This window comes from Caloenas nicobarica, chromosome 1, assembly GCF_036013445.1.
Source record: "Caloenas nicobarica isolate bCalNic1 chromosome 1, bCalNic1.hap1, whole genome shotgun sequence".
Lineage (NCBI taxonomy): Eukaryota > Metazoa > Chordata > Aves > Columbiformes > Columbidae > Caloenas > Caloenas nicobarica.
Genome location: NC_088245.1, coordinates 93,853,465 through 93,869,745, shown reverse-complemented (window position 1 = coordinate 93,869,745; position 16,281 = coordinate 93,853,465). Strand labels below are relative to the sequence as shown.

At 40.6% G+C, this 16,281-nt stretch overlaps 1 protein-coding gene across 8 annotated transcripts in view; it reads left to right on the top strand.

Annotated features, from left to right (window-relative positions):
* PHLDB2 (pleckstrin homology like domain family B member 2) overlaps window positions 1-16,281 on the top strand; it is an 88,763-nt gene that overhangs the window by 42,410 nt on the left and 30,072 nt on the right. For 6 of the 8 annotated variants that reach the window (XM_065643585.1, XM_065643595.1, XM_065643628.1 and 3 more), the window contains exons 5-7: window positions 1,857-2,000; window positions 2,870-3,007; window positions 13,689-13,817. In XM_065643585.1, the coding sequence (XP_065499657.1) occupies window positions 1,857-2,000; window positions 2,870-3,007; window positions 13,689-13,817 (411 nt within the window). The remainder of the gene's footprint in view (window positions 1-1,856; window positions 2,001-2,869; window positions 3,008-13,688; window positions 13,818-16,281) is intronic. The other 2 variants (XM_065643620.1, XM_065643604.1) reach the window with 1 other exon arrangement.

Below are 16,281 nucleotides of genomic sequence, written 5' to 3'. Positions count from 1 at the left end.
CTCTGACCCAACTCCCACATTTCATAAGCTGCAGCTTATTCCTGTGTACTTCACGTTGCTGTTTCGTTACTGAAGGGAAACTGCCCTTTAAAAAAGAGCTAACAGCATTCCTTACAATATTCCTCAGCTGGGGCAGCAGCAGCTTCCTCTGGGCTGGGACAAGGACCTTTTGTCATCTTGGGTCAGTGCCTCGGCTCTGGTGTGCCCACCCAGCAAATCCTGGTGACAGGCAGTGTGTTAAATAACTATATTCATAATAAGACCAAGGAAAGCCATAAAAGCAGGTTTCTGTTTAACAAACTTGCACCTTCAAATATTCTTTGTCTCTCTCCCTTTTCATGTTATTTACACACCATATGACCTTCGGCACAGTTGTACGCCTAGTATGAATTGTATTTAGCCTCTGCTTAACTTATACGCTTCTATTGACTATAAAGATATAAGTATGTGTAGAAGAGAGAGGTGTGTGTGATAGATTCGTAGAATCGTTTTGGTTGGAAAAGACCTTTAAGATCATAGAGTCCAACCATTAACCTGGCACTGCTAAGTCCACCTCAAAACCATGTCCCTAAGAACCTCATCTATGCATCTTTTATACATTTTATTTTTTAAAGGGGTATCTCTCTGGAAGTCTGTCTGCTGAGTCTTTTGGTGTGAAGTTATGTCAAACTGAAACATGCTATTATGGCTTTACTTGTTCTTTCTGTGTTGGAAAGGTAGTAAGACATTTCACTTACAAGTTGCTGTGCTCTTGCATTTCTTTCTTGTTCGTTTGTTTCTTCGTGTAAATCAGAGATCCTATTTTAAATCCTTATTAGGAAGTGGAAATCGAAGATGTTATGTCAGCATTATCTGAACAGGACACCGGACAAAAACAGGCTTTCCTGCTGGGATTACTAAAGCTAATCGAGGAATACCATTCATTCATTCATTGTAAAGGGCGTTCTGCCTAACCCTGAGAAAAGCAATAAAAAGCAGTTTATGAAACACAGCTCATTGTTTCAAAATATCAAGATTAGATTTGTGCAGGATAAAATGCCTGCTCTCAGAATAGCTGCTCAGTAGCTGAGCTGAGCCTCTTTTGAGCAAGGCTATGTGGTCCAGTGGTTAATGCGACACCCTGCACACAGATCACTTCTAATTCTGACTGGGGACAATGAGTGAGCAGCCTCACCACAGTGATTGGATCACAAGCCCCTGGAATCAGACGAACATGAAGAATACATTTGAAACTCGATACTCCTTGATCTAGCTTTTGCTGGTATAAGATCAGAGGTATTTTCTTAATAACGTTGTTTAATTCTTGGCACAGTCATCTAATAAGTAAATGGCAATGAAAAGAGCAACGTTAAGGCTACCGCTTCCTCAGTGCTAACTGGGGAGACAGAACCAACTTCTGTCCTTATGTTACAGAAGCTGCCCATCTTAATGGCTGGCTACAAAAATGCTCTACCTCCTGACTTTTATTATACGAACAGCTGAAATTTACTTAAAGCATCTTCACCTATCTGTGTTATTTTTATAAGGGAAAAATAGATTTTTACAACTTAAATAGCACAGTATGTAAAGTATTCGCAGAGATTAGGTTTTAATAATTCCTGTAGAATGAATAGTATTTACTGGTAAGTATAGTATTTACTTCCAATGCCTGGAAGTAAAGTATCATGTTTATTTCTCTTGTACACCTAAATATAGAAATAGCAATATAGTAGACATGGAGTATGTAATGGATTCAAAACTAAGAGTATCATACTTGTCTAAAATGAACAAGATATGAAAGGGGAAAGGAAAGAGAGAGTTTAACTTTTTTTTTTTTTTTTGTCTTCTAATGAACCTCTTGTAATGTGCAACTGCAGATACCAGAATGCACAAGTGATGAGCAAAGAGGCCAGGAACTTGTTCAACTGGAGGAGGAGCGCATAGTAATACTGAATAACTTGGAAGAACTTGAGCAGAAGATCAAAGATTTAAATGACCAGATGGATGAATCCTCCAGAGAGGTATGAAATATATTTTGGTTTTAAATGTCTTGCTTGTTAGGTACGTCTACATAGCATAAGTCTGATGGGCTCAGCAAGTGTTTGGGGAACTCGTGGATGTATGTAGCCTTCATATTCTCTGCTTTTTCACCAAGATTAGGCACAGAGTCACGGACCTGGCAGTCTCCTACTATGAAGGTTATTTTTCCCCAGCTGGGAGATGGATGTGATACTCAGATTAGCCTTTCCCAGCTGTAACCGTTATACTCCTAAGTGGAATTAGAACAATCTTGCTTGTTTAGTGGTCGCTCAATTGATCTAAATACCTTGTGTTACTGGGGAGTTTTATAGTGATATCTCCTGTGACGGTTTAAAGAGAAAGGAAGTGAGACAACTTCCTTTCAAACCTCCTTGGCTTTAGGGTGGCAGGAGTACGCTGGCACCCTCTTGACTTCTGGAATCTCACAGTTGCAGGCTAAGCTGGCCAGGCATTTAGGTTGTGCTTACTCCAATTATCAGCGACAGGAAAGAAACAGCTGTTCCAGAAGGGTTTCCTATGGAGCTGGCACACAGAGAGTCGGTACAGTATCATAGCAAGGGGAAGCACAGAGAAGAGATAGAAAAGAAAAAGTTTTGGGAAAAAGAACCTTCAAGCTAAAGTTGGTTTGGACTTTGTTTTGCAGTATTTTATGTTGCAGTTTTAGTTTTTCTCAGATTTGTGATCTCTTTTTAACTTTTGTGGCAGTAAACCTTTTTTTTTCTTCTCCTCTTTTTAAAATGTTTCTCTCTTGTGAAAAATCACCAACTCACTCCCTTTCCCTCAGAAAATAATGTGTATCAAGATTTCTTCTTAATCTGGACTGCTTCTGAAAAATGTTTTGTGTTCCTAGTTGGATATGGAATGTGCCCTTTTGGATGGGGAACAGAAATCTGAAACAACAGAGCTGCTGAAAGAGAAGGAAATATTGGATCATCTAAACAGAAAAATAGCTGAGCTGGAGAGAAATGTTATTGGTGAAAAGACAAAGGTAATTGAGTTATTTAAGCTAGCTGTGTGCTCTGTTCCCTTTCATCTTCAAAATACATTTCTTTGATTAACATATTGATGGAGTTTATTTTATGAAGTACTATCTATAACATGATAAATATTGAAGAAAAAAAAGAGTTGTCTCACCATCATCTCCCTGTAACAGTCTTGTTTCCCAAAGTATGCTTGACAAGCAAAATGTAGTACACTTAAATAAAAAGACCTGACCTACTGTGAAGATATTTTTAAATAATGAAAAATCCATACAGGGCTTGGACTTGGGTTATCTGTTTAAAAGAACAATATTAATTGAATTGTTCCACTACCTTCCATTGTAGGTGATATATTTTGAATTTAAAAAAAAAGCAGCCGCAGTTTCAGAAGATGGCTTTATCATTGTATAGAATGATATATAAGACATCTGTCAAGTATGTAATTTTAAGGCAATTATGTTGGTTTATTTTGTTTGCTGACTGACAATTTTAGTACTGCAGAACAGTCTCTCTGTGATTAAGTGCAAGGAATTAATTAGTTCTCCAATAGAGACAGATACTTAATTGCTCTCAAATACACAACATATATATATAACCATATATTTGCAAAACAGGCTAGCACTATAATAAGATTTTAAGTAGAGAAACGGAAAGGGCCTGCAAGATGAAGCTGTCCCCGTGGAAAAGGGGAGCTCTGGTTCCCCACAGCAGACTCTGCTGGTGTCCCAGGCGGGCAGTTCCCTTCTCCACGGGGGATGAGCCACCACCAAGAATAACTCAAGGTCAGGAAGTTTTTCCAGGGCTTTCAGCCAGTAATGTTTCCTTTTTAAATTTCATCCTCTACCTCATAATTTAAACCTGTCACTTGTGAAAATACTCTAGCTAGTCTCTCCGCCTCTTGTTTGAAAAATTTTTTAAATTTTTTTTTAAGCTTTCCAGAAATATCTGGAAGTCTTCTGCATTGTTTGCTTTTGCTTAGACAAGCTGTACATTTTTGGCTCTTCCACAGTTCCCATTTAATTCAGGCCTTACAAGCTTGCATTGTTTTATTCTGAGCTTTTTGCCTTCAATTTCTGCCTACCCTGTCATGAGCCTGAATGCTCTTTTGTGGCCGTGCCCACCTAGCTTGTGTCTGAGGAGGAGGATGATGCTCCCACCTCTCTGCCCTGGGCAGTGATGCCGCACATCCAGTTTCTGCATGAACTTCTGTGGACTCTCCTGCCTGTGCTTTTCCTCATTCTTGTGTATCCCTCAGTGATCCTTCAGCTTTCAGTGTTGCCTGTGATCATGTTTTAAGTTGTCCATGGAATGTGTTTTGTACCTGCTTTTTAGTATAATGATGCGTTTAAAATGCGTAAGAGCAGATAGGGTGGTGCAAGCAGATACCTTCCAAAAGGATGCTGCTAGAAATTTTGTTTGGTACATGGTAACGAATAACATATCCAGAAATTCAAGAGAGCTGCTGCCTTTTGTATTTGTTCTCTAGTAGCCTCAAAGTTCCATGAAACTAATGGAAATTATTCTAAAACTGGTAGTTTGTTTAAATTTCCTTGCAGTGATATGATGGAATGTTAGTGTTTAGCAGTCAGAAAATTAAAATGCCAGATCTGGTTTAAATTTTCGGTTGAACTAAAACACGGAAAAGAGCCTAGAAAAAGCACTTTTGTCATTTAAAAGGCAGATTCACTCAAAACACTTTTTCAGTGTGAAGTACAGCACTAGTCAGATCAGTTACAATATTTTACTTGTCTTTTCTTTTGTGTTCCTTTTTTTTAAAAAAAAAAAAACAAACAAACAAAAAAATCCAGCTGTGAGTGTGTGCTCTAGACTTAAAGCTATGGCTTTACTGAAATTATCTTTGTAGAAATAAACTCTTGAAGAGCCCACAGGTTTTGTTCTGGAAGATGTCTGAAAGCATTGCATAAAAGTGAAAGTTTAAAAAAGAAATGGGAGATGAGCTTCTGCAAACAGGCAAAATATAAAGTGACAGCTGAAGCATTCTGGAGAAAGTAGTGTCGGCCAGCAAAACAGATGGTGTTCATCATGTCAACAAATGAAACTTCTGTCTGACTTGAAACAACAGTGTTTTTTTAAAGCTCGATTTGTGTGTCTGTATGTTTAAGGTTGCAGCCCTGCAGATCTGATCCAAGATAGGCAATATCTTGTCTCTGTAGTTGTACAGGACCAGAAAAGGGGTGCTTGGGGAAAAGCGGCCCTTGTTGCTGAAACAGTTTGAAACTTATGACCTCTTCAACAGAATTAAGGCTCAGGTTTTGGCCAATAGTCTCTACCCTGTTGATGGTAGTTTTTGTGTTGTTTCTTGCGAGAACAAGTGTCCCAGTGTCCACACAGTGGTCACAGTTTCTTCTACTTGCCTGAATATTTCACCCCTAATGATACTGGTGGTCTCGGTTTTGGTGGTGCTTCCTGGAAAGTAGCTGTCTGGTCCCATCGCTTGGACAGTGGTCACATTTCTGTCAGGATATGGGAGTGACACCTGAATGCACTGCATGGTGTTGTCCGGAGGTGAGAGGGAGAGTTAATTTCACTCACAAGGCGATGCTGAGACGTTAGTGCTGTACATGACGGCACTTGTCTCTGGAGCGACTTGAGCATCTCCTGGAATTTGCCACTGATCTCGGCACCTGTTGGACAGGAAACCCCTGCCTGGTTGTGTTTCATCCTTACCCGTGCACCTGTTTGAAAAGCTTGTGAAATTCTTGAAAAGAGAGGTCATAAACTACAACCTAGTTATTAGGCCATGTTATGTACTTGAAATAGACTCTAGGTGGAAGCTCTTATACTACTTCCAACCTGATTATTTGATTTTTTTTTTTAATTTTTTTTTAATGCCCTGTGCACAATTCATTTAGATGAGGACACCAATTTTTGCCAGCTTTTGCACAGTCTTAAAACCACAGCATCTAGCCCTTGTAAGGCAAGAGAATCAACTGGAAAACACACTTGAAGGCAGGGGAGTTGTGAGTTCAGTTTCAGCACCTTGCCTGTAAATCAGGGATGGATTTTGAGGGGGACGTCATGTGTGACATGGTACGTTGCATTCTGATCTCGTTCAAGTCCTGTGCTCAGCCCTATCTGAACACGTGGCAGCACTAATGGTGAGGAAGAACAAGTTAATGGCTGGGAAAGATAATGTAGCCCACGCCCTGTGGTGAGTTGAAAGCATTTCCCTTGCTTTTGTGAGTATGCCACCACACACATTGTATGGAATTAAGCAATTAGTGTTGATTTACTTAGGTTTTGGAAATAAGAGCTGTGAGGCATTGCCATTTGTAAAAGAAGATGACAGAGACTTTCAGCACCGTAGCAGGACTGGGCCTAGATCTGGCTGTGGCGCATCTCTGCCAGGTACAAGTGCTGACAGGACTCGGTTGTCCTGGCTGGGGTGGCGTTTTTCAGAGCTGTTTGGCATGGCCCATGCTTTCAGCTGTGCTGGAAATCATATTAGTGTGTGGGGGAAGGTCGTCTTTGCCTCCAGGGTCGTGCTTCTTGAGCACAGCTTAAAATGGTCTCATTCTTTCTGGTTTTTTTTTTTAGCTACCATGCACTACATGTTTGGTTTTATCCACAAAAAAGGTGGCCAACTATGTATTTGAACAGCAGCATTTAAGCTATGAGTTGCAAGGTTCAGTTATGCAGAGTCAGCCCTGATAAGTCATTAGTAATGCAATTTGAGAGATGCAGCTTGAAGTTTTCCAGGAAAGAGCTTTTCTACAGATGTTGGCAAAATTTCTTTGAGCACAGCCTGCTCTGGTGAGAGCCAAGCAGGGCAGTACCCAGAAACAAGCAAGCAGGAGCCAAATGCCCTTCTCCCCGCCATCCAGCCCAGCTCCCAGTTAGTACCGCAGCAGTTGTTCATGTTACTGTGCTGTAGGTGTACAGTAAAGATGCTGTTGTTTCAAGTGGAGTACCATCTTGGGTCCACAGAGCTATTTACAACTGTGACTTCCTCCTGACGACCCTTCGCTCACAAGACTTGGTTCAGGATTGTCGTTTGTCTATAAGGAAGCTGGAGAAAATCGTATTTAGCCGATTGGATATAATCCAGATTTGCGAAGTTTCCTATAGTGCTTCCTTAGTCTGTGAAGCAGGATATGTGGAAAAGGATGCTTAATGATTTACCATCCCTGTTGTGTCCAAGTTAAAGCGTGAGGTTGAAAGTAACGACACATCTGGGGGTAAAAAAAAAAAAAGGATCATTGAACATGAATAAATAGGAATAACTGAAAATGAGTAATGAATTCGGCAGAAGTGCTGTGGGAGGTAATCTTAGCTAAATGGGTGTTTTGGCAGAGAGTTTCAAAACAATTACTTATGCAAAAGTTTAGACTGCTTTTTCAGAGGGGGAGGTTATTCTTTTTCTTCTGGAGGACCTTTGCCTTATGTCATGGTGGAAATACATACCCTGGGACTTCTCAACCTGGGTTTCCTGTCCCTCTTCAAGAGCAGAAATCAGGAGGAGCTGGCAGCGGATAACTCTTTTTTTTTTTTTTTTTTTTTTTTGGAATTAATTTAATTTTGTCTGTATACTTTTGTGGAAATATTTTTCAGTCATTAACAGAATATCCCAGACATGCAAAAACATTTGAAGCTTGGCCTCTTTGCTGAATTAGTACTGCAAAGACTTGCAAGAATTGAGCCAAAGGAAGAGCAGTTGTTTGAGCCATATGAACGGGGACACCAGTAATCAAAGTTAAATATACTGGTGGTCTCTCCTCGATCCTGTCTCTTCTGGATTCAAAATTCCTGCTGTTGTTTTTTATCCTGATGAATCTGACAAATTTATGCCTCATAGCACAGCCTTTTAAATCTTTCCTGGTCAGACTCCAGGTCAGCAAGATGTAAGCAGGTGTTTTAAATGGATGAGTTACTATTTCTATAACATTATTAACCTCCTTAAGACGTCATACACAAGATTAGGTATTTTAGGGAATACTTGCATCCACTGGATATATCCACATAAGGATGTCCTATAGAGAGAACACTGATGAGGAAAAATGATTATGAAGAGGAGAAAAATTTGAATTCAGGAGCTTTCTTTTAAAACATTTGTGAGGGAAATAGCAGAATGGTTTGTGCCACTAAGGAAAATCATCATCTAGATGTTGAAGACTATACACTTTTTTTTTTTTTTCTCTTCTGGTTTGGATGGTTGTTTCCTCCTCCTTCTACATTCATGAAGGAACAGTGCTATAGAATCAAGTTTTTCTTTTGTCTCCCCATCTGTTCATGAGGAAACACATTGCAATGGTCAGAGAATGAGCTTAGAAATTAAAAAAAAAAATTGAATTGTCTTACAAGCAAGTTAATGTATGCAAGTATTCTGGGTTTTTTTTCTTTTTTTACTCACTGCAGAGGGATTGCTTACTCTGATTTAAAATGCTTTTTAATATTAGCTTTATACATGCATGTGAAATAAAACCATTGAGATCTCATATGGATGCCATCACTGTATGGAGACTATTATGTAGCAAATTAGTTACCACTCATACAATAAAAACGACTATTGTGAAATACCTTTTCCTATCATATTACACTCTTTTTCATATGCCTGGCATACTTTTTTTTTTTCCCTGTTAATGGCTTCTTTCTTGAAACCCACAGGGATTTAGTGACAAAAAACTAAATTGTGATGAGTTTTATGCTTCTGTCCTGCAAGAGATCATGGAATGAAGGAAAGAGTAGTCTGAAAAATATGGAAGAGGAGCAGGTACAGTTTGTGCACAGGAGAGTCTGTTCCATTTCAACAGTATTTTTTTCATTGGAGTTGTATGTGGTCTGATTTCTCTCAGCTGTAGCGTTGGAAATGCTTTTTGCATTTGCAGGAGTGCTGGAAGAGTTGGTAGACCCCAGGTTTAACACTGCCTAAATGTACCATTTGCCCCTTTCAGCAAGTAAACACTGAAGAGCAGATAACATTTCCTAGTCTGCTTTCTGTTAGGGACTAGACTATTTTCTTATTCACAGCAAGGGGTAGGCAAATTCCATCAGTGAGTTGTTCAAGTCAAATTTTCTTGCTCTTCCACTTTTCTCAGTAACGTTTTACTGAATGGACAAGCTCTGTAGCATCACACCACTTCCAAGTAGAAAGGAATAATTTCTGTAGTCTGCTCTTTCTCCTCCCCTTTGAACTCTTGCAGTAGATTATTTTGGAGAAGGGGAGGGACGTTCTTTTGGAGTGTAAGAGAAGGAAGTTTGGCTAGAGGTGAAGGCATGAAGGTGACATAGAGAAGCTTTTCAGAACAAAGAACTGCAGATGCTTCTCCCACCTGTGAGAGTTGTGACACTATTCCATACTGAGAGACGGGGTGTGCATGTTTGAAGCTTGGTGTGGGTAATGAAATGTTGCTACCTTATAACATGCTGAGTTATAGGTGAGCTTGACTGAGAAAGATCCTGGAGTATTTCAGGCTGGAACACTTAAAGTATAAGAGCCTGTTGGATGGGAAGGCATTCAGTATTTTTTTTCCTTCGTTTATGGCCTGTAGGCTTCTTTGCAGTTTACCTTTCTTTCTGAAAATAACACATATGTTATTTTTTTGTTTTTATTTTTGGGTGAGGGGAGCTTGGGGGGATTTGGAAGGTTGTAAAGTGAGCTCAGTTCACCTAGCCATGCAATCCATTTCCCAGTGACTTGGTAAAAGTGATAGGTTTCTCGCTTTATTTTTTTCCAATTCGTATCTGGATTTTTGAGAACCTTTATCTGTTTCATCTGCATTTGCTCTGACTCATTTCTGCAGAGTCTCCCAGTTTATGCAGGAAGGTTGGTTCAGAAGGCACATACACATTCAGACACATGCCGCTCTGCAATTTTAGCCTGCCTGCCTCCAGTAGCAGAATGCGATGAATGACAAATTGAGAAGTAGGATGATTTCTCTGCAGAACGGGCATGAGGAGCTGCCAGGGTTTTAAGTAGCAGTATTGATCAGGCATAGGGCATCCTTAACCACAGGAGACAACACTGAAGCAATCGGTCTCTTTCTTCCTGTTGTTGCCATTCTTGTAAGGGCTACGATTATCCTTAATACAGTCCTTTTATGTCCTCTGTGTCCTCATCATCTATGTGATGTGTTGTTGCCCTAAAATCAATTCTACCAGATGTAAAGGTTGATTTCCTTTTGTGACCCATGTTGATCACTTATGGTCTGTGTTCATACCGCGGGTGCTCTGCTGGCATCCTGTGCTCTCACGGGATAGTGTCGCATGTCAGTTCTTTCTACTGCCATCCTTCACGATACTCAGATATCCTCCAAAACTGATCCAAGCTGTGCCCCAGCATCATCAAAATCCAAGTCAGTCCTGCTCTGTATCCCAGCTGACCCCAGGTTCATTTAACATCTGTCTAGAGGCAGACCATGGGGCAAGCTGGGCAGTAGGCTTAGACCAGATGTTATGCTTTACTGAGCTGTACTGCTTTTCTCTGGAAGCAGGATGTTAAGAATTCAGCCAGACTACAGTTAACGCGACTCTGGACTCAATGCTGGGGCTGGGAAGCGGTTGTCTGCAGGGAAATGTTTAAAAAGTACAAGCTCACGCGGTTGAGATGAGGATGAGCAGCTGGAGCTCAGGGGTTCTGTTCACAGCTGTGCCATGGGCTGCTCTTGAGCAAACAGCTCGCAGACTCAGCCGCAGGCTTGGCTCAGTGGTGTCTTGCACTGAGCTCGCAAATTTATTAATCTTTCCCTTCTAAAAGAACTTGCCTTGGTCCATTTATAGAAGAGACTGTATGAAAAAATTCTGGTCATTCTTATATTTCTCTAAATTACTTTTGTGAATTAAATCGGCTTTACCAATGCACAGTTAGAGATGTCAGCGAACTCAACTCCACAGCTGCAAAACATCTAATGCCTCTCATTGCTGAAAGTGATATTTCCTGTTAAGACTGCACATTTTGAAGGGAGCCAGTTTGGTGGGATGTTAGCACTTGCTATGCTATAAATAGACCAGATGAGTATCACTTTCAATCTCAGAGGAATACATTTCTCGTTTCTTGAGGGAAGTAACAGTTCTCTCTGGCAGGATTCTCAGGGAGTTTTATACTTGCTGATGATGTCTCCTCACACTCGAGATTCGACTTGCTTGTTAATGAATGAGCGTGCTTGTCGCAGTGTGTTGACATTTAGAGAGCTATGAATAGCTTCAGAGGGAAAATACTGCAGCTAATGTCAGAAATGTCCTTGCTGCTTTAGGTTGCTTGGTGGGCAGAAAAGGACAATGTGGCAGACTGTAGGTTGAGGGTTAAATGGACACCAAGGTTTGTGAGAAGGTGAGCTATCAGTTTATTCATAGATTTCTTTCCATGTTGGAAGTAAGGATGACTCGGCAAACAGGGTTCCTTGGGGACAGAGCTCTAGAGGTAGCCTCTCCAGAATTGCATGTGTCTCACTACAAGACAGACATTGAGGTGCTGGAGAACGTCCAACGAAAGGCAACAGAGCTGGTGAGGGGCCTGGAGCACAAGTCTTATGATGACTGTGTGAGGGAACCAGGGCTGTTCAGCCTGGAGAAAAGGAGGCAGAGGGGAGACCTGATCACTGTCTGCAACTACCTGAAAGGAGGGTGTAGCATGGAGGGGGTTGGGCTCTTCTCCCAAGTAGCGATAGGTTGAGAGGAAATGGCCTCGAGTTGTGCCAGGGGAGGTTTAGATTGGATATTAGGAAAAAATTCTCCAATGAGAGGGTTGTCAAGCTCTGGAACAGGCTGCCCAGGGAACATGTGAAATCACCACATCTGGAGGTATTTGAAAGACATGTTGATATGGCACTTAAGAACATGGTTTAGTGGTGGACTTGGCAATGTTAGCTTTATGGCTGGATTTGATCTTAAAGGTCTTTTCCAACCTAAAAGATTCTATGATTCTCCTTCATTGTGCAGCTTGCACATGCTACGTCCTCCATATTTCTGAGCCCTGCTGCTGCTGTTGTTGGTGTAACGCAGAGGCTAGTACAGGAAGTCCAGGTAATTGAATATGCTGGCTCAGTTGCTCATTTTTACAAGCTTAAAAAAAATAAAATACTCTTTTGTGTTCAGCGTTTTGTTCATCTGGTTACATGAGCTGAGAAGCTGCACGTGTAAATGAAAATAACAGAGCTGGGAATTTGGTTGATGTTGGCATTGAATGAGAATGCTTCCTGTTGTTTTTAAACACTCAGAAAATGAAATCCCAGCCCCTTGATCCCACTCATGTTTAGAGATAAAACCATAAAGAAAGCAGGCAGCTGATGCATGTTTGTTACTTTGCCTCTGCCACGTGTGAGGGTTTGAGAACCTTGTCAGGAACAGCAAAGAGAAGGTTTTGGGGGAACACCATCCCACAATTTGAAATGGCAAGTACTATATCCTAAAAGAAGTGTCTTCTCTATGGCATGTGCCATCAGGGTGCTGTAGAGTGTCCCGTCAAATAGCACTTGCTGAGCCATGCATTTGATTTTAAAATTACGTAATAATTGGGACTGGAGAGAGGACAAATGAGTGGATACCGTGACAGAATTCAGGTGTTCTTGGAGCAGCCAAAAGAAGCTGAATTTTTGGGGCTGATACTGTTAATTTTTGAGTGTTAAGGGACTTAGCGACCATCTGAGAGGAGATGCATAACTATAGAACAAGTAGTAGGAAAAAGGAAATACCTGTGTGACTGCAGAAGGTAGCAGAACACTGGGCTTCAGGGACTCACTTGATTATTTATGCCTGGCCTGTCAAGCATATTTTGTTTTCCAATTATTAACTGCTCAGTTGAAGAAAATGTGTCTGCTTTGTTGGCCAGCGTAGATGCAAGTAAAAGGCATTGAAAAAATTCTTCACACTGATTTATTCATTCCCAGACTTCGGTCCATAGATAAGTAATAGTTTACAGGGTAGTTTTAAGTGATCTACAGCCAGTCTTCACAGCAGTGCTTCAGAGTAAATCATGCAGTCTTTTATTACAAAGGTTTAAAGGTTAAAGGCTTTTGAGGGTGAGAAGCAGCATGTGGAGTGCTGCTGCTCCAGTGGAACCGTGAGGAAAGCTGAACTAGTTGGAGGAGACCAGGGAGGTTGAGCAAGCCTTTTTGATCCCTGAGAACAGGTTACAGTTCCTGGACCCTGAAGCAAATGAATTAATTTGCTAAGTCACTTGGTGTTTCTGCTGCATCAGAATTTCCTGGCTGAGTTACTTCTTCATAAAGCTCTGTCTCGTTCTGAATTTTCACTGCTTGTTAAATGTACTTACCTGTACAGAGACACATAGGCATGTGATTCATTCTGAGATGATCCATTTTCCCCTCACTGCCAGACTACAGTCATTTTCCATCCATTTTCCTTTCTAAAAGCTACTCTCTTCTCTCTCCTTCATCAGTTCCCTCACTAACATGGCTACCATTTGCTCTTTTTTTTTTTTTTTTTAAATTTTTTTCATTAGGTGAGACAAGTGTTTGTGCAGTGGGCTTTAATGGCACCATCCAGGTGTGGGTACAAAACAAAGTGCTGAGGGAGAGAATTAATCACCGCACTAAAATAAGTAATGTTTTGTTTTGATCACTTTGCATCTCGCCATCGCATTTCAACTAACAAGAGGCTTCTGTCTTTCACCTACATGCTTCAACTGTTTGTTAAGGTTTTGCCACACACTGTCATAATCACTAACTGCTTGGGTTTGAAGTAATTGTCTTTATTTTCTGGTTCATGCTTCAGGAAAAATTAAAACTTGATGCTGAGAGGGAAAAACTAGAGAGGCTTCAGGAGCTTTACTCCGAGCAGAAGACGCAGCTTGATAATTGTCCTGAGTCCATGAGGGAACAATTACAGCAGCAGCTGAAGAGGGTCAGTAGCAAGTTTCAAGATTGCACGTTTTTGTTGTTGATTTTTTTTTTTTTAAGAGTTAAGTGTAACATATTCTGTTTCAAGTATCCAACAAAGTGTCTGAACATGTTTGCAACTTATACTTACTAATAGTCACAAGGGTTGTGGTTTTTTGTGGAATGCTTGTAATGGATGATGTGCGCGGTCGCGAACGAGTAGAGTGCAAATGGGCGGATTAGAAATCATTTAGTATTGAATGTTTTTAAAGCGTTGGGCCACTTGCCTGTAATTAGCCGCTTAGGCCTGCTGGGTGGTGTGGAAGTGGTTGTGATGTTTAGATGGATGGTGGAGCGTCGCTCTTTACCTGTGTGAGCAAAGACAGGGATGGAACTTTGGTCGGTGGGATCAGCTGTTTTAGCAGCACTTTCCTGCTGCTATAGTTTGATCCTGCTGTGGTGTCCCCCTCCTTTGCAGTGCTGTAAACGGTTGTCTCAGTGAAGCCATGGATAACTTATTTTTTTCAGTGTATAACTTAGCTGTTAGCCTGAACTGTCCTTTGCAAAATTCATTTTGAACATTATACCACTTACTTAAATAACTTTGGTTTTTTCTACATTCTCAACAGTTCCACATTGGTATAATAACCTTTGCATCGAGTCTAATGGCAACTTGATTTTATTTTATTTGCAACTAGAAAAGCTACAATATTGTCTGTGGAAATACAGTTGTTTTGTGTGGAAAGATTTGTTATTCGTTAATGTTATATGGGTTCTACAGCACATAGACCTAGGTTTAGTGGGGGGAGAAATAATTTTCAAAGCATCAATATGGCAAGCTCAAGAGGCCATCTGAAAGTCAAACTAGGTTGCGAGTTGGTTTTGGTTTTGTGGGTTGTGTTTTGTTTGTTTGTGTTTTGGTTTGTTTTTTTTCCGGCTTGAGTTTTTATATCAGGAATAAGGTCTGTAATAGCAGTGACCAAAAAAGGGCTTTTTTTGCTTTCTAGGAAATATTCTTCAGATTTTGGTTTATTTGCAGAATTCTGTTTTATTTTTTCAAGGAGCAAAAAGTAAAACAGTCCGGCTTTGGAAATAACAATGTTAAATTCTTCTGTAGTAACTGAGAAGTCTGGTGTTTTTGGGACACTTCAGGATTTTTGTAAGTTACCTTAAAAAAAAAAATCAGTATTATGTAATCTCTCATACATATTAAAAGGAAGGGAAGCCTTTCCTGTGCAGTCGTGTACTTGAATGTATAAATTCATGAGAAGCTGTAGTCTTGTTGCTGTGGGATGGTAGTAATTTCTTTTTCACTATTGGCTACGAAGAGGCTTCTAGAAATCTGCTTGTTTGTTGTGGTTTTTTGTTTGTTTGTTTGGGTTTTTTTGTTTGTATGTTTTTTGGTTTTTGTTTTGTTTTGTTTTTCTTTTTTCCAGTTGGTTTAATAATTATTTTGGATTTGAAGGTGGGACGAAACTTGAAATGTAGGGGTGCAGTTAAATGCACGGTTCGATCTCTTGCATTATTCCAGGTGAAGTGTAGTGAAGGTCAGCTGAGGCTTCTGTGGTTGAAGCAGTACAAGTTATCACTGAATTAGTGCGCAGCATCTCTGAATCGGATACCAAGTGTGAGAGAGAAGTTACGAAATTACTGTATCATACCCAAAATATAGAAAATCTCTTCTTCCCCGCGAATCAGCCCAGGATTAAATACCTGAGTTTGCAGCAGGTTATGTTGTGCTACTTCACTGCCAATGCGGTGGGTGTGAAGGTGATGAGTTACCTTAATGCTTCATCTCCCGGGCTTCAGTAACTCTATCATTTGTGCCCAGGGGAGCGGGCAGATGCTTTCACTGTGGCAGCTGCCCACAGGGTGGATCTGGAGTTTGGGTTGGGGTGGGCAGCTGGCACCCTCTGGATGCATCCTGGTGTTTGTATTGAATAGACACCATCTCTGTTGGGCCTGGAGGACACTTCATCAGAGGCGGGTGAAACCTGGGAGCTTGTGGAAGGCATTGAGGGAAAGCATTGATCTCCCTAATGGCTTGTTTACAGTTAATTAGCACACTTCATCCTTCACTGTTAGTATGAAAGCACCAAAGCGTGTTTGGTCTCATGTGCCTGAGTTTATTATAGAGATGTCCATAGCATGAGAATGAGAAAGATGCCTGGATTCCTGCAGACACCTGAAAAGACATTGTCCAGTGCTAGGAAATGGCTTACTCTTCAGATAAAATTCTAATTTTTGCAGATGGTGTGGAACTATGGATTTCCCACTGCATCCTGAAGTAAGGGCCATGTTCTCTCCCACCAAATTTTCTCCAGTGCCATTACAAAAGTAATGGAGATGTTGGAGAAAGTTATGGTTTGGAAATCCAATACAGAACCATTGTGTCTGTTGTTTGTTAATAGATTATAAGTTACAACACTTTGATGTCCATTGATTTTTATTTTTATTTTTTTTTTAATAAAAGGGAGGGAATATACTTG